General features: G+C 38.9%; 1 protein-coding gene across 2 annotated transcripts in view; it reads left to right on the top strand.

Moving 5' to 3' along the window:
• COPG2 (coat protein complex I subunit gamma 2) overlaps window positions 1-22,061 on the top strand; it is a 115,019-nt gene that overhangs the window by 15,483 nt on the left and 77,475 nt on the right. For both annotated transcript variants that reach the window (XM_077857352.1, XM_077857353.1), the window contains 5 exons: window positions 4,817-4,896; window positions 15,010-15,085; window positions 16,550-16,642; window positions 17,802-17,888; window positions 18,924-19,081. In XM_077857352.1, coding sequence (XP_077713478.1) covers window positions 4,817-4,896; window positions 15,010-15,085; window positions 16,550-16,642; window positions 17,802-17,888; window positions 18,924-19,081 — 494 coding nt within the window. The remainder of the gene's footprint in view (window positions 1-4,816; window positions 4,897-15,009; window positions 15,086-16,549; window positions 16,643-17,801; window positions 17,889-18,923; window positions 19,082-22,061) is intronic.

Below are 22,061 nucleotides of genomic sequence, written 5' to 3'. Positions count from 1 at the left end.
TTATGTGAACTTGCATATATAAAATGAAAAATAGACCTCATGGGGTTAAGCTGATTAGAGACAGGGAAAAAATCAGTAACCTTGAAGACAGAAACTATCCAGAATAAAGTCAAGAGAGAAAAAAAGACTGTATAAAAATGAACAGAACATTACTGGGATAATAGCTTGGAAATTCTTTTAGTTGTTTCCCTAGAAATCGCAACATGATTATTTGCCTTTCAGAATTTAGTACTCATCTTTATCTTGTACCTGTTTGTGGAAGATTTGAGAACCTTAGGACACTTTTAATCTTTATGTATATGAATATATAAACATATATGTGTACATATGCATACACACAAGCACACATACATATGTATATCATAACACATTCTTTCTTGTTGGTTGTTTTGGTTGTTGTTCATTGAGATTTATCCATGTCCTTAGCACTTTTTAAAGAAAGCCTTTATTTTTATTTTTATTTTTTTTAAAGATTGTATTTATTTATTCATGAGAGACACACAGAGAAAGAGAGAGGCAGAGACACAGGCAGAGGGAGAAGCAGGCTCCATGCAGGGAGCCTGACATGGGACTCGATCCTGGGTCTCCAGGATCAGGCCCTGCGCTGAAGGTGGTGCTAAACCACTGAGCCACCGTGGCTGCCTGAAAGCCTTTATTTTTTAAGAGAAATTTTAGGTTCACAGCAAAATTAAAAGGAAGGTACAGAGATTTTCTGGGTACTCCCTGCACATACAGACACCCCCATTAGCAACCTCCTTTACCAGAGTGATGAATTTGTTAGAATTCATAAACCTACATTGACATGTCCATAATCAAAGTCCATAGTTTATGTTAATATTCACTCTTGGTGTTAGACATAATGTGGATTTGGACAAATATATAATGACATGCATCCATCATTAAATATTACACAGAGTATTTTCACTGACCAAAAAAGTCTTCTGTGTTCCATCTATTCATTCCTCATCTAACCCCCAAACCCTGGGAACCACAGATGCTTTTACTGTCTTCATAGCATTGCCTTTTCTAGAATGTCATGTAGCTGGAATTATATAGCATGTATCTTTTTCAGATCAGTTTCTTTCACTTAGTAATATGCATTTAGTTTCTTCCATGTCTTTTCACGGCTTGATAGTTCATTTTCTTTTTAGTGCTGAGTAGTACTCTTTTGTCTGGATGTACCACAGTTTATCTATTCACCTACTAAAGGATATCTTGATTGCTTCCAAGTTTTGGCAATTATGAATAAAGCTGCTATAGAGCACCCAGCTGGCTCAATCTGTAGAGTGTACAACTCTTGATCTTGGGATTGTAAATTTGAGCCCTATGTTGGGTGAAGAGATTACTTTAAACATTTTTTTAAATTAAAAATAAAATTTAAAAAATGCTATAAATGTCTGTATGCAGGTTTTTATGTGAGACATAAGTTTTCAACTCCTTTAGGTAAATACCAAGGAACATGATTGCTGAATTGTATGGGAAGAGTATATTTAGTTTTGTAAGAAATCACCAAACCATCTTTCCAGTTCGCTGTACCATTTTTATTCCCACCAACAATGATTGAGAGTTCCTGATGCCCCACATCCTCGTCAGCATTTGGTGTTGTCAGTGTTCTGGATTTTGGCCATTCTCATGGGAATGTAGTGGTATCTTGTTTTAATTTGCCTTTCCCAAATGACATAGGATGTGGAGCATCTGTAATATATAAACAACTCTAACACTTCAATACTTAAGACTTTCATATATAGTCATTTGTTCATGTTTAAGTGAAGTGTCTTACAGTCTTTGGCTCATTTTTAATCAAGTTGTTTTTCTTATTTTTTACTTTTAAGAGGTTTTTGTATATTTTTGGTGACAATCCTGTATCAGTTATGTATTCTACAAACATTTTCTCCCAGTCTGTGGCTTGTCTACTCATCCTCTTGACATTGTCTTTTGCAGAGCAGAAGTTTTTTTTTTTTTTTTTTTTTTAAGATTTTATTTATTTATTTATGACAGAGAGAAAGAGAGAGAGGCAAGACACAGGCAGAGAAAGAAGCAGGCCCCACGCAGGGAGCCCGACATGGGACTCGATCCCAGGTCTCCAGGACCAGGCCCTGGGCCGAAAGTGGTGCTAAACTGCTGGGCTACCGGGGCTGCCCAGAAGTTTTTATTTTAATAAAGGCTTCTCTCTCTCTCTCTCTCTCTCTCTCTCATAAAAGCAGGGGTGGAGAGGATGCCTCTTCGCTCAGTCGACTAGGTGTCCAACTCTTGATTTTGACTCAGGTCATGATCTCAAGGTTGTGAGATCTAGCCCTACATCAAGCTCCATGCTGGGCATAGAGCCTGCTTAAAATTCTTCCTCTCCCTCTGCTCCTCCTTGCTTCAACCTATATTTAAAAAGGCTGGTTTATTCATTATTTCTTTTATGATTGTACCTCTTTTGAGGTTTATCTAAAAAGTCATCATCATACCCAAGGTCATCTGGGTTTTCACCCATGTTTTCTTCTCAGAGCTTTACAATTCTGCATTTTATACTTAGGCCTGTGATGTGTTTTGGGTTAATTTCTGTTGAGAGTGTAAGGTCTGTGTCTAGATTTTTTTTTTTTTTTTGCATGTGGATGTCTAGTTGTTCCAGTATCATTTGATAAAGAGACTATCTCTGCTCCATTGTACTGCCTTTGTTCCTTTGTCAAAGATCAATTGACTGTATTTATATGGGTGTATTTCTCAGCGTCTATTCTCTTCCATTCATCTGTTTGTCTCTTCTGCAGCTAAGACATCATACTGTCTTACTAACTGTTCACCACTTTTCTTTCACTCTCCATTTCTTGGTTTATTTCTGAGTTATCTAGAATTATTTCCTCTGAGCCTGAAGAACATACCTTTTAGAATCTTGTCCTTCCTAAACTTTGGATACTTGTAGGGCCTATGGGCCTGTACTTCTGTGGCTATGAGGTGTTTGCTTTTCTACTTTGGCATCTATGAATTTCACTTCATTTTACCGTTGGCTACATAGTTAAACTTTTTGCTCCTATTTTATTCAGCATTTCTGTGTTTATTTAGGCAGTATATTTCAGTGGTTACCGGCATATCTTTGCCAACACTTTGTATTATCACTCTTAATTTTAGCCATTTTGGTGGATGTGAGGTAATATCTGAAATATGGTTTTATGTATTGCTCTGATGACTAATGTTGAGGGTCCCACACCCATTTTTTGTGCTTTAGCTGAATTTTTTGTGTCTCCAATTTTTTTCTGGTTTGTGGTAGATTTTTTTGGGGGGTGGGTGAGGCAAATTTTCTTCAGCTCTGAAGTTTTGGTTCTTTTTGTTTTCTTCTCCTGGTAGCTTCATATGGCTCTTATCTGCCCCATTCATCTGACCTGGACTGGCTTTCTCTTTCTTGGGGTGATTTTTTTCTCTGTTCAGTCACCATGAGAATCCTCACTGTTTTCTTCTCTTCCCTTAATGGGCTCAATAGTCTCCACCGAGTTCTTTCACAGTTTGGAGTCTGTAGCTGGACTGATGTATTTGAGTTTCACTATGTATAAGAAATGTGAAGTTGCTGGTAGGGAATGAGGCTGGGCAGGCCAGAGGAACCAGTGCCCATAGTGTATGAATAAACCAGAGACCAAGTGAGTAGGAGCATAGATAAAACTTTACTAGTATTAAGTGAACAGTTACGTTGGACCCAGATATCCAAATAAAAATCTTGATAATTGAAAATGGAAGTTGGTTATACAATCACACACACTTTAAGGAAAAGCATCTGTATATGCTGGACTGAGGATGATACAGAGTCTGCATGTCTCTCCATCCATATACTTAAAGAATTTTAAAGATACACTTTCTAGGATAAGCTTTTAATACTTGGAGAAACCTGTCTTTGGATTCACATTGTCAAAGTTTAGATCTCTGTATAAATATCATTTTTTAGGGCAGCCCAGTGGCGCAGCGGTTTAGCGCCGCCTGCAGCCCAGGGCGTGATCCTGGAGACCCTGGATCGAGTCCCATGTCTCTCTGCATGGAGCCTGCTTCTCCCTCTGCCTGTGTCTCTGCCTCTCTCTCTCTCTCTCTCTCTCTCTCTGCATCTCTATGAATTAATAAATAAATAAAATCTTTTTTAAAAATATCATTTTTTAATTTTTAATTTACATTTAAATTTTTTAACCTAGATGTTTTTCACTGTGTCAGTGCATCATTTACCTGTTTAGGAAACAGTAGTGTTCTGAATGTTTTCTCATCCAGATATTTTTAAAAGGATTTTTTTGGTAGATGAGAATCTTATTAAGAATGACCTAAATGTGGGCAGCCCAGGTGGCTCGGCGGTTTAACGCCACCTTCGGCCCAGGGCATGATCCTGGAGACACAGGATCAAGTCCCACATCAGACTCCCTGCATGGAGCCTGCTTCTCTCTCTGCCTGTGTCTCTGCCTCTCTCTCTTTCTCTCTCTCTCTCTCTCTCTGTCTCTCATGAATAAAAAAAAGAAAGAAAAGAAAAGAAAAGAAAAGAAAAAAGAATGACCTAAATGTATCTACTTGAGTCTCTCACTTTATTTTTTTTTATTATTTTTTTAAATGTATTTTTTTAAGATTATATTTATTTATTCATGAGAGACACAGAGAGAAAGAGAGGCAGAGACACAGGCAGAGGGAGAACCAGGCTCCATGCAGGGAGCCTGATGTGGGACTCAATCCCCAGACCCCGGGATCACACCCTGAGCCGAGGGCAGGCACTTAACCGCTGAGCCACCCAGGCGTCCCGAGTCTCTCACTTTAACTGTTTAAGAACCATTTCCTTGTAGTAATCTGCTGCCTTTTATAAATAATTTTTCAGCAAACACTGAGAAGAATGTGCTACCTTACCATCAAAGAAATGGCTACAATCTCTGAGGATGTGATAATTGTCACAAGCAGGTATGTGAATGGTCAGAGTCTTGCATGGGGTACTTATGTATTTAATAGAATAATTGTTGTTCCTTTTCTATTAACTTTACTTTTTGACTATAAGAAAGCAAATAGGAATTTAAAAAAATCTTAAAGCATTCTTTCCTAAAATGTGGTTTGTCATCATGTGAAAACCATGCCCATCTGATAAAGCAGTCAAAAGGTTGATGCTAATAGATTTGCTGATACGTTTTAAATGTTCATAATAATATGTAAACAGAACCAAAATGTAAATGACACATTAACATAAAATATTTACAATACTTTATACAATGAGTATAAATGAGTATACAATAAGTATTTCAAAGGCTAGTACATATATTATGTAAAGAACTCTTCTACTTCAAAAAAATTCCAGTAATAATTCATAAAATAACCAATATAAAGGATCTGATTATTCTTTTTTTTATTTTTAAAATTTTTTTTCGGATCTGATTATTCTTAGTCATTCTCACTAGTAAGCAAAAAACATGTAAATTAAAAACGCAAATGAGTTGTAAGATTTTTACTCATCAAATTGGCAAAAGAGAAAGAAAAAAAAGCAGTAGGTGCTTGCACAAGAAACCGACATTCTTGTATATATAGGAACAGAATAATAAATTGATCAGTTTTTTTAAAAAGCAGTTTGACAGCATTTAGATGTTGAATATTTGAAAAGTTTTATCCCTTTGACTCCGTAATACCACATCAATGGAACTATGCTCAGAAGATAATCAGAGATAGCACAGGAAGACTTACACATAATGTTCATTGGGCAGCCCCGGGATCGAGTCCCACGTCGGGCTCCCTGCATGGAGCCTGCTTCTCCCTCTGCCTGTGTCTCTGCCTCTCTCTCTCTCTCTCTCTCTCTCTCTCTGTGTCTCATGAATAAATAAATAAAATATTTTTAAAAAAATTTTTAAAAATGTTCATTGAAACACTGTTTACACTAGTAGAAAGGGTAAAATGATTTAAATGTCTGCCATTGTTAAATATAATTTAAATAACCATGTTTTAATCAGATTATGGGATTATTTTAATTTTTTGAATATGAAAAAGTCCTCAAAAAGTACTGAATGAGAGTTGGATTTAAGTCTGTGTGTTTTATATATAGTCTCTCTTTTAAAAATATTTTATGTACATATATAAAAAATATATGGATGGAAATATGTTGATATATTACCAGTAGGTCATCTCTGGGTGTTTGGGATTGTGGCTATTTATTTTCTTAAAATTTTGAAAATTTCCAAGTGTTTCAGACTTTTATTAAGTACATATATATAACAAATATAATATTTGTATATTATATAAAATTATATATATGTTTATATAATATATAATATTTGTTAAATATGTATATATAATAAATGTTATTTAAAGAAGAACTGCCTTCCTAATTATTAATTATAATTCATTTAAGTAATTTGGCTTTTGTATAACAGCATAAATTTTGGAGGAGGGTGCTTGTTTTTAACCAGCAGTTGTATTAGATCTAGTTTCAATTAGTTAAAGCTTTCAGCTGAAAATAACGGAGAGCCAGATGTGTTGGTTTCAGTAGTGTAACAGTGTGAGGGCTGGTGACTCTTGAATCTCACATTATTGTAAAATAGATGCCTGAATTACTGGCAGTGCCCCAGTCAAGGTGGGAGGGGTACCGGGAAGGGGGCCAGGGAGGACCAGCACCATCTGCCTCTTTCATCAGGTATGCAGTAGCTTTTCCCAAGGCAATTTGTAGATTTCATTTGCCACAGCTGTGTTACACGACTATCTTTAGGCCCAGGAAAGTGATTATTTAGCTTTTAAAGGCCAAGGATTAGGGGCAGGCAAGGGAGAAGGAATTGAAAATGGGTATTGGATTAGTTAGCTAACACTATCTATCTGCCACGAGTAACAAACTGAAAATCTTCACTTAGATTGACATACTCACTAAATTTTGGAAAAATTAAAAATAGTTCAGGGTTTTTTGTTTGTTTAGCTGTTAGTACTTCCCTCTGAATCCTGTTAGGCTGCCGTGAAGTGTGGCTTGCTTCTAGCTCATTTTAAGTTGATTAGTAGATGTAGTAAGCAGAATAATGGTCCTCCAAAGATCTCCCTAGCCTAATTCCCAGGACCTGAGAATATGTTAGGAATATTACACCGCCAAGGGGAAGTAAAGTTGCCAATCACAAGTAGGGAGAATAGAGTGATTATTCAGATAGGCCCGATAAAGATAAAGGTCCTTAAAAGCTTAGAAGAGAGAAGCAGAAGGGTTGCTCAGTCAAGACATGTGACAATGGAAACAGGTCACAGATGCAGTGTTGCTGGATTCAGAGATGGGGGAGGGGGGCTGTAAGCCAAGGAATGTGGGTGGCCTCTAGCAGTTAGAAAAGGCAAGGAAATGTATTCACCCCTATAGCTTCCAGAAAGGAATGTAACCCTGCTGACATCTTGATGTTATCCCAGTGAGATGTGTGTTGCATTTCTAACTTACAGAACTGCAAGATAAAGAAATGAATGTGGTCTTAAGTCTCTAAATTTGTGGTAATTTGTTACAGCGGCAATAGAAAACGAATTGATTTTGTAACCTATAAGTGTATCAAATCAACACTTTGCATGCTTTAAAATTATACAGTGTTCTATGCCAACTATATCTCAGAGTTGGGGGAAAACTACTGAGATTTTGGTACCTGGAAGTGGGTGCTGCTGTAACGAATACCTGAAAATGTGAAAATGGCTTTGGAATTGAGCAGTGAGTAGGTGCTGGAAAAATTTGGGGGAACATGACAGAAAAGAATCTCCATTACCTTGAACAAAGCATTAGTGGAAACCTGGATGCTGATGACCTTGGTAGACTCAGAAAGAAGCGAGGAGCAGGGTAAACATTTCTCACTGTAGAGAACGCTCAGATCATGTGAACATACTGGTAGAAATATGGACACTAAAGGCGCTGCTGGGGAGGTCTCAAGAGGAAATGAGGAAGGTGACAGCAACTGGAGGGAAGGGGACCTTTATCCTGTATTGGCAAAAACCTTAGTAAGATTGTGTCCTGCAGTTATATAGAAATAGGACTTGTGAGCTTGGATGTTTAACTGAGATTTCCAGAGTGTCAAGGTGTGGCCTAGTTTCTTTTGACCACTTAGAGTAAAATTTGAGAGTAGAGAAATAAATTGAGGAGATGCCTGTTAAAGAACCAGGAGTTCTTTACAAATATCAAATCATTATGTTGTGTACCTGAAACTGATACATTATATGTCAATTATACCCCCCCTCCAAAAAAAAAAAAATCAAGAGTTCTTGATTTGGGAAATATTCAGCCTACCCAAATGACAAAGTGTGCTAAGATCAAGAGATTCAGGGGTGCTTGGGTGACTCAGTGGTCAAAAGCGTCTTCCTTCGACTCAGATCATGATCCCAGGGCTCTGGAATGGAGTCCTGCATCAGGCTCCCCACAGGGAGCCTGCTTCTCCCTCTGCCTCTCTCTGTGTGTCTCTCACGAATAAATAAATAAAATCTAAAAAAAAAAAAAAAAAAATCAGTAGCAAAGTGTGCTCTAGAGGAAAAGTCAAAAGAGTTACTCTGCAGGCTTTTACCAACACCTCAGAAAGATGAAAAGGTAAGAGAGTCTTCACTCATACACAACACTCTGAAGAGGTCAAGGCTGGGTGTGACTCAGATTCCCTCAGCATCTAAGCAGAAGCCAGAAAGAGAGATGGGACTGTTTAGGCAAGATCTGTGGCAGAGTCTCCTGTCTAAGGGAGTGAGCCCCTAGACTTACGTGGTAGTCCCACAGGCTCTTGAGAATCTTTCAGCAGCAGCACCACTGCCAGCCTGGACTGACGGGGACAAAGAGCAGATAAAGTGAAAGAAGGTTGTCAGAATCCGATTCTACAACAGGATACTGGCCAAGAACACTCTTGAGCTTTAAACACATGCCTCCCTGACAGAAAAGGAGGATGGCGCTGAGGGCAGGAGTGCAGGCCCATAGTGTGGATTTGAGAACAAATGAGAAATCTGCTGGCACCTGAAACCTTTTCCAGTTTGCTTGGCTGGATTTCAGAATTGGTTGGGATCAGTGACCTGGTTTCATTCTATTTTTTTTTTTTTTTAAGATTTTATTTATTCATTCATGAGAGAGACACACAGAGAGAGGCAGAGACACAGGCAGAGGGAGACGCAGGCTCCATGCAGGGAGCCCGATGTGGGACTCGATCCCGGGGCGGAAGGCGGCGCCAAACCGCTGAGCCACCTGGGCTGCCCCCATTTTCTTTTTGTAAACAGCAGTGTCTGTAAGTGCTATCCTGAGGTGGCCCGACCCGTGTATTTTGGGAGCAGAGAACTTGTTTTCTAGTTTCACAGGCCCACAGGTGGAGAGGAATTTCGCCTCAGGAGAGTATGCCCAGTTGCATCTGTGCCTAACAGATGATTTTGATGATAAGGTTAGGATTTTTGAATCAGTGAGATTTTTGATGAGATTTTGGACTTCGCGTCGGTGCTGTGATGCATTAGATCTGGGGGCGTCTTTTTTTTTTAATTTTTTTTAAATTTTTATTTATTTATGATAGTCACAGAGAGAGAGAGAGAGAGGCAGAGACACAGGCAGAGGGAGAAGCAGGCTCCCTGCACTGGGAGCCTGATGTGGGATTCGATCCCGGGTCTCCAGGATCGCGCCCTGGGCCAAAGGCAGGCGCCAAACCGCTGCGCCACCCAGGGATCCCTGGGGGCGTCTTGAGATGGGGTGAATGTATTTGCCTGTGAGAGGGAAGCAACCTTGCTGACATGGGGATTTTATCCTGGTGAGCTCTATGTTGGACTGCTAATCCTTGGAACAGTAAGATAATAAATTTTTATTTTAAGCCGCTAATTGTGGTCATTTGTTATAGCAGGAATAGAAAACTATTAGAGTAGATGACCACTGTGCATATGTGGACAGTTGTGTGACCTGGCTAAGAAACCATGGAGATTAAGAAAACCTGAAGGCAGACACTTCATAAAATAGTATACAGATGGCCAATAAGTACATAGAAATGTTCTCAATATTATTAGCCATCAGGGAAATGCAGATTAAAACCTCAGTGTGAGGGGATGCCTGGGTGGCTCATGGTTGAGCATCTGCCTTCAGCTCAGCGTGTGATCCCGGATTCCTGGGATCGAGGTCCTGGCAGGAAGCCTGCTTCTCTCTCTGCCTATGTCTCTGCCTCTCTCTCTGTGTCTATCCTGAAAAAATAAAATATTTTGAAAGAAAGAAAGAAAGAAAGAAAGAAAGAAAGAAAGAAAGAAAGAAAGAAAGAAAGAAAGAAAGAAGGAAAGAAAGAAAAGAAAGAAAAGAAAAGAAAGAAAAGAAAAGAAAGAAAGGAAGGAAGGAAGGAAAGGGAAAGGAGGGGAGGGGAGGAAGGAAGGAAGGAAGAAAAGAAAAAGAAAAGAAAAGAGTAAAACTTCAGTGAGTGGGTTCCATACCCACTAGAATCTCAGTTAAAATAACAAAACCTGACAACACCCAAATCAAAAGAGTCTGCTCCACACCAAGTATATTGTAGGTGGGAATGTAGAATGATATAATCGCCTTATGCAGAAAACTTACAAAAGGAAAAAAATAATTTAAAGCCCTGAAAGATGGGGTGTGATCCTGGAGTCCTGGGATCGAGTCCCACGTCGGACTCCCTGAATGGAGCCTGTTTCTCCCTCTGCCTGTGTCTCTGCCTCTCTCTGTGTGTCTCTTATGAATAAATAAATTAAAAAAAAAATAAACAAAGCCCTGAAAGACTCAAAGTTACTTGAACAAATGTAAATATTTTTGAATGGATCAATTAAACATAAAGATTTCAGTACTCTCTAAATTTGTAAATTCAGTACACTCTAAATGAAAAAATCAACAGGCTATATATTATGGACTTAGAAAAGTTGATACTAAAGTTCATGTGGAAAAAACAAACTTTTAAGAATATCCAGGAAATAACTGTAAAAGAAAAACTGCTCTACAGGTCAGTGAAGTATTAAGGCCTGAGCACGTAAAACTGTGGTACTGACTCATGAATACACCAATGGAATAAAATTGTGTGATAACTTTGTAATGAGTAACCTTGGCCATGGTGATCTGCATTTTTAGAATTTTCTGATACAAATGGAAAGTATAGAATTAGACCCAAATACATGTGGAAATTTAATATATGACAGAGTGGCATTTCTAATCACTGGGGGTAAACATGTACTTCTTAATATATGATGCTGGGACAACTGAGTTGTCACTTGGGAGAATACAATTAGATCCATATTTCACATCCTGTACATGAATAAACTCTGAATGGGTAAGGGATATAAATTTGAAAAATGAAAGCATACGAGTACTAAAGAAAACATGAGTGTATTCCTCTTTAATCTTGTTGTAGGGAAAAGCTTTGTTAGCACTGCAATTCCAGAGGCAATGAAAGAAAAGACTGATAAATTTAACTACTTGAGTTTCTCTTAATTACATGGCAAAATCATGTAGAAGATCCAGGGGTTTTCTCGGTAGATCTAAGTTGTACAGTTTCTTATGTTCATGGTATCCTATGCGACATTGCCACTCATTTTATGGCAAAAGTGGTGTGACAGTAAGCTCATGATCTATTCTGTGAGCCAATAACCTAATACAATGACGGGATGACCTATTGAATGCTCAGCTGAGGTAATATGTTAGAGATGGGACCCTGTTTAGTTGGAAAATTCTCTAGGATGCAGTCTATATGTTAAATTGATGGTCAGTGTAGTGTATGGTACACAGTGTAGCGTACGGTCCCAATTAATACAATATGTGGTTCTAGGAATCAAGAGGTGGAAATAGGACTTGCCCTCTCACCCTTGTACCAATCACCCACTTGTTGAATCTATGCTTCCCATCCCCACACAGAACATGGGTTAAAGGCCCTGTTTCCCAGGGGACAATATATTTTTTAAAGATTTTATTTATTTATTTGTGAGACACACACAGAGAGAGGCAGAGACATGGGCAGAGGGAGAAGCAGGCTCCATGCAGGGAGCCCGATGCAGGACTTGATCCCGGGTCTCTGGGATCACACCCTGAACTAAAGGCGGACGTTCAACCACTGAGCCATTCAGGGACCAGGTGTCCCTCTAGGGACGATATTTTCAATGATGAATGAGGGGAAACATTTAACCCCTTGACTCCTGATTCCCACTGTTTGACGATGGCTTTCAGCACAGAAATACCCCATACTTCTAGATTTATGTGTCTGAGTGATAAGTTGGCAACCACAGGCACCCCATACTCCAGTGTCAGAGAAGTCCTGGGGCAGACAGTGAGCCAGTTGGCATGTTTGAAACGATGACTACTGTTAGGCCACTTTGTATTATTTATGCCAGTGGACCAGCAGATAAAGACAAGAGGGCTGTACTCCTAGAGGTAACTGACCTTGATCACTGTCAAGGCTTGTTGCTATACAGACATGGAAGAGAGGACTGTATTTAGAATTCAGGGTATTTCCTTGAGTATATTTTGATGTGTTCATGCCTGAGACGGTGGTGAAGAGAGGATGGGGAACAACCAATGGTCCAGCCCTGGTAAATCTCCAACAAAGAGCTCAGATCCTTTGGAATGAAGGTTTGAGTCACTTACTAGACAACTGACCAAGATGAGACAAAGTGCTGGCTAAGAGTGAGCGAAATAGAGAATGGGTGATTATGGGAAGGAGATGGTGACCATAAACGGTGACTTTGGAATGTATTGTGTAGCAGCAAGGATTATACCATACTCTGCTAATTTTCCTGTTTCTTGTAGAGATAGTGGATGGTTACCATCTTGAAGACTCAGTGATAGGGTAGATTTAATGGAAGACATGTTCAAATTTGAGAGGTGCAAAGGATGGACTCTCCTGGGTGCTGCTGTTGAGCCACTTCACGTTTTCTCAGGCCTTCTCTTTGATCCCAGCTGTGCTTGTGGTCAGCTATGCTGTGCAGGGGCCAGCTCCTTGTGTCAGTAGTACCTCACTCCAAGCATACACTGAGTGTTTCACTTCTTGCCCTGCAATTTCTCTGGCACTCCAGTTTGGGTGCTCACTTGGGACTCACGTGTGGGAGTTAACATGTGAATGTTAACCGAATGGGGAGTTAACACTCTGGGATTAACTCTCAGCCAGGGTCTAAGACCTAGTGGGTCAATTCTTTCTTCTTCATCCCTTGGAATTGTGCTTCCCACATGTCTTTCACAAGGCTCCTTAATTTCTTTGTATTAGTTTCCCTCCTTCTTTGTTCACCTCCCTATCTTCACTTCTCTTCCCTCAGAGCACATTCCCAAATGAACTTACCTGTCTGTAAGCCTTTGTCAGGGCAGCCCAAACTAAGACTGCAGTGCAGAGCAGCAGTTGGCAGACTGGCCCGTGGCTGAAACTGCTGCCTCGTTTTGTAAATAAAGTTTTATTGGAACACAGCCATTCCTATTTTTCATGTATTGTGCATGGCTGCTTTCATGTAATGCACAAGCCAAGGAGAGAGACCTCAGAAGAAACTGAAACTGCCAAGCCTCAGTTTTTATCTAATTAGAAAAATTCAAATATTAGTAAAAAGATGGGTTGATAAATTATTTATATCCAAACGGTGGAAATCCGTGCTACTATTAAAATGACATTTTAGATATATATTTGGATATTAAAAATATATAGATACCTAAATTTTTTTTTAAAGTCTACCAATGGGGGGTGCCTAGGTGGACCCATCTGGTAAGTATCTGCGTTTGGCTTAGGTCATGATCCCGGGGTCCTGGGATTGAGTCCCTCATTGGGCTCCCTGCTCAGTAGAAAGCCTGCTTCTCCCTCTCCATCTGCTTATGCACATGCATGCTCACTCTCTCTCTGTATCATATAAAATCTACCAATGGGGAAAGATTCTTAAGATATATAAAGTGAAAAAGGGAGGTGCCAGAAGAGTAGAGATTCATTTGCATACATTTTAATGTCTCTATGGTTATTTATATATATACATTTAAAAAATTCCTTAAGAAAACATAAGCAGCTGTTCACAATGACTGTCTTTATTTGAGTGGCACTACAGACTGGGGTGGGTGAGGCGAGACTTAGACTTTATATTTTTTATATCTTTCTGGATGTTTTCAAGGTGTACTCATATGAAAATACTTTTATAACTAAAAAAAAAAAATAGAGAAATTGGGCTATCAGTTCTTCACAACTTTCTCCTCTTGGCCCCCTGATGGAGGGAGTTGGAGTTGTTGGCTATTTTGGATCCTGTGAAGGGAAGGCCAGAGGGGTAGGGGATGGATAGTCAGTTTGGGGGCAGGATAAATATGTAGAGGACACAGGATAGGAAGATAAAAGGTGAATGATAGAGTATAAAGGCTAAAAAAAAAAAAACCTCTTTAAAAGTATGGACATGGAATGTAGTAGCTCCATCCACATTCCTCTGATTATTTTTGCAACACAGTAGAAAGTTCTGGAGCCACTGACAGTTGTCATTTTAGAAAGCCATTAGTGAGAAAGAGCACAAGTCGTGAGTTAATCATTTTTGTCTGTGTCTCTTAAGGAGTTGTCTAGTCTGATGGGTTTTAAGGATTTGGGGAGGGATCCCTGGGTGGCGCAGCGGTTTGGCGCCTGCCTTTGGCCCAGGGCGTGATCCTGGAGACCCGGGATTGAATCCCACATCGGGCTCCCTGCATGGAGCCTGCTTCTCTCTCTGCCTGTGTCTCTGCCTCTCTCTCTCTCTCTGTGTGACTATCATGAATAAATAAATAAAATCTTAAAAAAAAAAAAGATTTAAAAAAAAAGGATTTGGGGACAATTCAGCCAGTGGCTCTCTATATCATTGTCTTTACTTTTTATGCCAGTTAGCAGCATTGAAAATTATATATTTTGTTTATGTGGTAAAGTATATTATCTCTCTTCTCATGAGTAGTTCAGCTCCACGAAAGTAAAGACTTTGATTTGCTCATTGCTGTATTCTTAGGATTTAGAACAGCCTTCTACCCAATAGTTTTAATATTTATCCACAGAAGACACTCAGTGAATATTTGCTGAATGAATAGCTGCATTAAGATAATTATGGGGACAATTGGAATTAGCTAGGGGTGGACTCCACAGGAGAGATGTTAATTGATTTCATGGCAACTCATTTGATTTTTCTTAGTCTGACTAAGGACATGACTGGAAAGGAAGATGTGTACCGAGGCCCAGCCATCAGGGCTCTCTGCAGAATCACTGATGTAAGTTCTCTTTGTTTACTGAGGCATAAAAAGGGACACTGTGTTTATCTACAGGTGGCCATGTAAATTTAATAGGATTCCCTAGTCTGACTTTGTGAATCTTCCGTATTAGGGAAACATGACCACCAGAACGGCTTTTGTGCCTCCAGGCTTTTTTTAAATTTTGGTTCAGATTGTCTTTTCCTTTTGTTTATTTAGATTAATTTCTTTCTTTCTACATTTGCCCTTATGGAATTTTGTCATAGTCCGGGAACATTGCTTGCAGGCAACCAAAACCCATTTGAATTTAGTTTTTTTTTCTTTTTTTCAACTTTATTATAGGAAATAGATCTCTCAGAATTGAGCTAAAGCTTACAACAGACAGAGCAAGAAATAAGGCAGCTCTAAAGAATTCAGCTGCAAGATTTCTCAGATATTTACGATTATGATCCATCACTTACCAGGCCTAGACCGCCTCATTGAAATATTTGAGAGAACCTGGTTAGTCATCAGCCTGCCAGTGGTCTGAAACCATATAGATCTGAGTCGGGCATTTAACCTTGACTCAGTCCCTCACATCTGGAGAGATGAGGTTATAGAGTATGTTAGGCTGTCCCTTTCTAGGAACTCGGAGTCAGGTTAAAATACAGGGCAGGAAAAAAAAATAATAAAGGCCAAGCTGGGCATTGTCAAGCATGTTGACTAATATTTCAGCTATATTCATGCTTGGGTATATTTTATGTGTATGTTTACAATCTTCTCAAGTTTTAAAGGTGTTAAAGAAAGAGCAAATGGTAAATCTGGATTCTAAGAGGAATAACAGAAATGGTACAGTGTTTTTTGCTGCTCACTTACTGTTATTGCCAGTGCTAGCAATAAGGCTATTTGAATATTGATCTTAGGCTGTTTACACATCTTCATCTGCTACCACCTTCCCAGGGATAAACTTTCTTCCAGTTATATTTAAAAAGAACTTCATTTTCAGAGGATTTCATGTTGAGGGCTCACTATAGTAGTATATTAAACATTTAATTCTTAGGTATCTAAAATAGGGATTACATTTGATTTATAGGACCCTATGCGATCCATATAAATCACATCTTCATACAGAGAGATCTTCAGAATTTCAAAACTACTCCACCCCCATCTAGGAATTTCTTTTATAATATCCCTGATAAGTTGAGCCTCTACGTACACCTTTCCTCGAACAGGGATTCTCCCTTTGAGACAGTTGATTTCATTATTGAACAGTTAATTTTTTTCCTTCCATGTGCTCTTAAAATAATCCTCTTTGAAGATTCAACTCAGTTGTCTGGGTCCTGCCCTGGGGCATAGGATTACTCTATTATATGATAATCCTTTTAATGCATTCTAAATATTTGCACAGAAACAAATAGATGACCGTTTTTTGTAAATTATTTTGAAGCAGTGATTTTGGGTGAAAATGTTTTGCTTCAACAGCTTTTTCTTTATGCATGTTATCAGGGAACAATGTTGCAGGCCATCGAAAGATACATGAAGCAGGCCATTGTGGATAAAGTCTCCAGCGTATCCAGCTCAGCATTGGTATCTTCCTTAGTAAGTGAACAAGTAGCTGCGGGGTTCTTCAGGGTGCTACAGTTTCTATGGCAGAAACAAAGTATCACTGTGATGTCTCACAAATGAAACATTCAGAAAGCCATATACATCTGTGTTAACTTTCTCCCATAGTGTTTTATCAGGGAGCATGAACATGGGCAGTTTAAAAACATGAAATTTTCATGTTGAAAGGTTTTGATAACCAGAAAGTTCCGTTGAATACACCATGAAGATGGGGGTAAGGATGAGATGGCAGACAGGGAAGACATTGGCTGATTTTTAAAAATTTTTATTTTTTAAATCTTTCTCTGTCCCTGTACTTTCTACCTCCTGCCTCTTTTTCCTCTGCTTCCTTAGTGGTGTCCTTCAATCCAACCTCCCATTCCGCTTCTAAATTTCTTTTTTTTTCGCTTCCAAATTTCTTTTACCTTTTTTTCTGCCTTTTTTTTTTTTTTTTAAAGATTTTATTTATTTATTCATGACAGACAGAGAGAGAGAGGCAAGACACAGGCAGAGGGAGAAGCAGGCTCCATACAGGAAGCCCCACGCAGGTCTCGATCCTGGGTCTCCAGGATCACACCCCGGGGCCGAAGGCAGCGCTAAACCGCTGGGCCACCAGTGCTGCCCTTTTTCCGCCTTTTTATCAAAACAAAATGCATTGATTACAGGCTTATCACATTGCATTTGATTAAAATTGGTTGTTCCCGTGTAAATGGATTAGGTTGTCAGAATTGCCAAAGGTTCTGAGTCTGGAATATAATTGGTCAAGTTTTACAGCAGGGGACATATCAGTATCCTGGGTTTTTTGTTTTTTTGTTTTTTGTTTTTCCTTCTAGGTGAGTTTCCTGGAAGTAAAACCTAGAATGTGCACATTACAGAAGCACCATTCTATTCACTAGCCTTTCCTTTGCTGTCCTTCCCCTCTTATAATGTCCTTTCATACACCTTTCTCAGCCCACAAACACACTCTTGTCTTGGCAAAAGTTTCTGATTTATTAGTTGCCTTGTGAGTAGAGACTTGAAATAGATTCCTAAAAGCTACAGAGTTGTCTCTTTTCCATATGGCAATGCCTGTTAGTGATTTTCTAAGAAAACCAGCTCGTGCTTGCAAACCTCTAGTGACCATGCATGATATACTCTTCCTTTGCTCTGTGTCTAGCACATGATGAAGATAAGCCATGATGTGGTTAAGCGTTGGGTCAATGAAGCCCAAGAAGCTGCTTCCAGTGACAACATTATGGTCCAGGTACTGCCATTGAGTCACATTGGGTCTTGAGACCAGCTTTCTTTACCCTCCATTTTAGGGGCAATGCATGGATTCCCCAGATATTAGCTAAAGGCTAATATTGAGCAGCCTATTAGTACATATTCTCAAGTGGGTATCCCACTAATTAGAATTATTGTCTGAGGTCCTGCTAGAGTTTTGTACAAGCTGTAGGAATGTTCAGGCAAGATTCTTACATTCAGTGGTAGTTGGAGATGCTTCTTCCAAAGGTCCCTCACGCTGCATTTCTGTCCTTTATTTGAAAAATAATTTGTGAAGAAGGCTGTCCAAGTCTAAGCTTTGCAGAATTTGGTTATCATAGGCATTAAACAGTGAAGAGTAATTCTTATTTTCTGAAACTTAAAAACCATCTTGTTGGGAAGATCTCCTTTTGATATTCTTTAACTCCTAATTAAGAGGAACAAGATTAAAATCTTAACTGGCAATTTTGTGTGAAGTACCCCATTTGTGCTTGAGAAGATACTTATTCATCCCTTTTCAGTGTTTACAACTTCTTATGTTAGCATATTTAGTTATGAGGAAATAGAGCAGTAATTTTTCCCTTAAGAAACATTCTCGCTCTCTTAACTCTGATCGTTGTGTTTTTACACAAAGTGCCACGATAATTACACTCCTTAAGCCTGCTTTAGGAGATTACTCCTTTAACTACTAACATGGCCACAGATGACTTAAAGCCACAAACAGAGACCTGGGACCCAAGAGCCTTTGTACTAAGAATGTGTGGGGCAGTGCTGAACCTGCTAGAGCCATCTTCGGATTGTATGTCATCTCTTTTAATACTATTTATCCAATCTGAATCTATAATTTCTGAGGGTGAAACTCTTATCCTTTCAGTCTTGATTTTTGATTCAATGTGAAAAAGATGTTCTATTTGTGTACATTTGACTTGGGTATCTTTTTACTAGAAATCTAGTTCCAAATGATTTTATTTTCCTGGGAGTTTGTCGTCCTCCTCCTCAGCTTTCTGTATGGTACATCTTTTTTCTTGTTCTTTAGTACCATGCATTGGGAGTCCTGTATCACCTTAAAAAGAATGATCGCCTTGCTGTTTCTAAGATGTTGAATAAGTTTACAAAATCCAGTCTCAAATCACAGTTTGCTTACTGCATGCTGATCCGAATTGCCAGTCGCTTACTAAAAGAAAACGAAGAGGGGTAAGTGTCTTCAACTAAACCTAAGTAATTTTCTCTTTGCTGGTTAACATACCTTCCAAGTTTATTTCCTTTGTGAATATTTTCTGGGTAGTGCTGATTTTACAGATGGATTTGGTGTTTTCCAAATTAAGAAAATTCATGGGATTCTAAGTTATGCAACTTTTTTTTTTTTTTGCAACTTTTTTTTTTTTTTAACCTTCATGTATGCTCTGGTATATGTATTTAATAGATTACGATTGCCAATAATACAATAAGAAACTGAACAAAAAAACCTTATAGATCATAGGATGTGCAATAATTAAATGTGAAAGCTGGAAGTGGCATTAAGAATCTTGTTTGCTCCTTTTATTTTTATAAGAGAATGTTAAAGTGCTGCATTTAATGATTTATTTAAAGGGCATGAAGGAGGAAAAGAGAATTAATTCCACATTTTTAAGGTTCTTACGTTCATGAAGTTGTATTATTTGATGGCAGACTGTTATAATAGAAGGATGGGTATCATAATCTCTTGAGTAACCACTAAAGAAAAAATAGGAGATCTAGCATAAATGTCAACAGAGAAGATAAAGTGGAATATTAAAAAAAAAAATTCAGTTGAGCTTCCTGCTTCTGGGAATGGTAGAACAGCTTGGTTATATTAGCTTACTGCAAATACATCATTGGTACAAAACTTTGCCTCCCTCCCCAAATAGGAAAACCCACCACTATTTGAAAGTACTGGTGAGTGGTGAAAAGTAGGCAAAAAGTGGAGGGAAGTTGATGCCTGAGAGGCAGAAGCTATACTAAGTGAGATTTGTATATTTCCGGTTAGTCTTCTGAGATCCTCCAGTTCCTGGATGTGGAATCACAGAAAGCCATAGTATTTACTGGACAAGAGGGGTCAGAACGTAGTTTGAGATTAGAAGAGTGATGAAAACCTATGGTGGAAATCCTGGAAAGGAGGGAACCACAATTGGGGTAAGCCCCCAAATCAATCTCAAACTCTGCAAAGCTCCACGGTTGACTACTGAACTATATGTATATAGGCGGCAAAAAGTAGCTGTGAACCGAAAGAACTGAGTGGAGAATTCAGCTGCACCTCACGGTGGAAGAGATCAAGTTTGGAGTTTGATCCCAGCCAGATTAACTGCCTGCTAGAGAAACAAAAATTCCAGAATCTTTGCATCCTGTCGTCCACAATGTTTACATGTAGTAAAAAATTGAAAGAAGTGCAAAGACTTTGGAAATTGTGACCAGTAGTTAAGAGAAAAAGCGGTCAACAGACACTGACTCTGATATGACCTGGACATTGGAATTACCAGACAAAAACTTTAACAGATTTATAAAAGATGTTTTCAAGACTTTAATAGGAAATAGTTGTAATGAATGAGCAAGGGAAATGCAAACTATAAAAAGGGAACTAAAAAGAAATTCCAGAGCTTTAAAGTTCTATACAGTCAAGATTCATCTTTTTTTTTTTTAACTTAAATTTTAATTTTTAGTTTTTTTGGCTCCACACCCCGGGTGTGCTAAGCAAGTCCGAGATGACTAGGGCAGGCTGTCGGGAAGGGAAGATCACAGGCAGGCTGGAACTCATGGCCAGAGGCTGAAGCTACAGCGCACTGGTGGAATTTGTCCTTTTACATTTTTACTATATGCAGCAAGATGAAACCACCCTTCAACACTTTCCTTGGGAATTCCCTCAAGTGAAGAGCCAGGTTCATCATTTACAAGTTATGCTTTCCACGTAACTGCAGGACACAGTTTCTCTAATCTCTCTGCCGACCTATAACAAGGACCTACCTTACTCCAGTTTACAATAACCTCTTCCTTCTTGCTCTTACAGGATTCTCCAAGACTGGATTTCTTTCTTTCTTTCCTCCTTTCCTGCCTTCCATCCATCCTTCCTTCCTTTTTAATTCCAGTATAGTGTTCTGTTAGTTTCAGGTGTACAATAGAGTGCTTCAAGAATTGCATGATGTCATCCATTCCTCATTGAGACAAGTGCACTTGTTAGTCACCATCACCTATTCCTCCTTCCCTGTGCCCCCCACCTTCTGGTAACCATAAGTTCTCTATAGTTAAGAGTCTATTTCTTTCCCTCCATCTCTCTTTTTCCTTTGTTCATTTGTTTTGTTTCTTAAATTCCGTAGGAGTGAAATAATATATTTTTCTCTTATTTTACTTAGCATTATACTCTTTCTCTTTTTTTTTTAAGATTTTTTTCATTTATTCATGAGAGACACAGAGAGAGAGAGAGGCAGAGACACAGGCAGAGGGAGAAGCAGGCCCCACGTAGGGAGCTGGACGTGGGACTCGATCCTGGTCTCCAGGATCAGGCCCCGGGCCAAAGGCAGTGCTAAACCACTGCGCCACCTGGGCTGCCCAGCATTATACTCTTGAGCTCCATCCATGTTGTTGCAAATGATAAGATTTTATTCTTCCTTATAGCTGAATAATATTCCATTGTGTGTGTGTGTGTGGGGGGGGTGTATACACACACAACCTGTCTTCTTTATCCATTGATCTATTGACAAACACTTGGGCCACTTCCATAATTTGGTTATTATAAATAATCTGCAATAAACATTGGGGTGCATGTATCCTTTTGAATTAGTGTTTTTGTATTTTTTTGGGTAAATACCCAGTAGTGTGATTACTGGATCATGGGATAGTTATATTTTTTAACTTTTTGAGAAACCTCCATATTGTCTTCCCTAGTGGCTTCACTAGTTTGCATTCCCACCAACAGTGCACGAGTGTACTTTTTTCTCCACATTCTCACCAACACTTGTTGTTTCTCATGTTTTTTATTTTAGCCATTCTGACAGGTGTGAGGTGATATCTCATTGTGGTTTTGGTTTGCATTTCTCTGGTGATGAGTGATGTTGAGCATTTTTTCATGTGTCTTTTGATCATCTTTGGAGAAAATGTCTATTCATGTCTTCTGCCCATGTTTAGTTGGATAATTTGTTTTCTCAGTGAGTTTTAGAAGTTCTTT

Source organism: Canis aureus, chromosome 18 (genome assembly GCF_053574225.1).
Source record: "Canis aureus isolate CA01 chromosome 18, VMU_Caureus_v.1.0, whole genome shotgun sequence".
NCBI lineage: Eukaryota > Metazoa > Chordata > Mammalia > Carnivora > Canidae > Canis > Canis aureus.
Note: the sequence above shows the minus strand (reverse complement) of the source record. Positions and strands in the feature narration are given on the sequence as shown.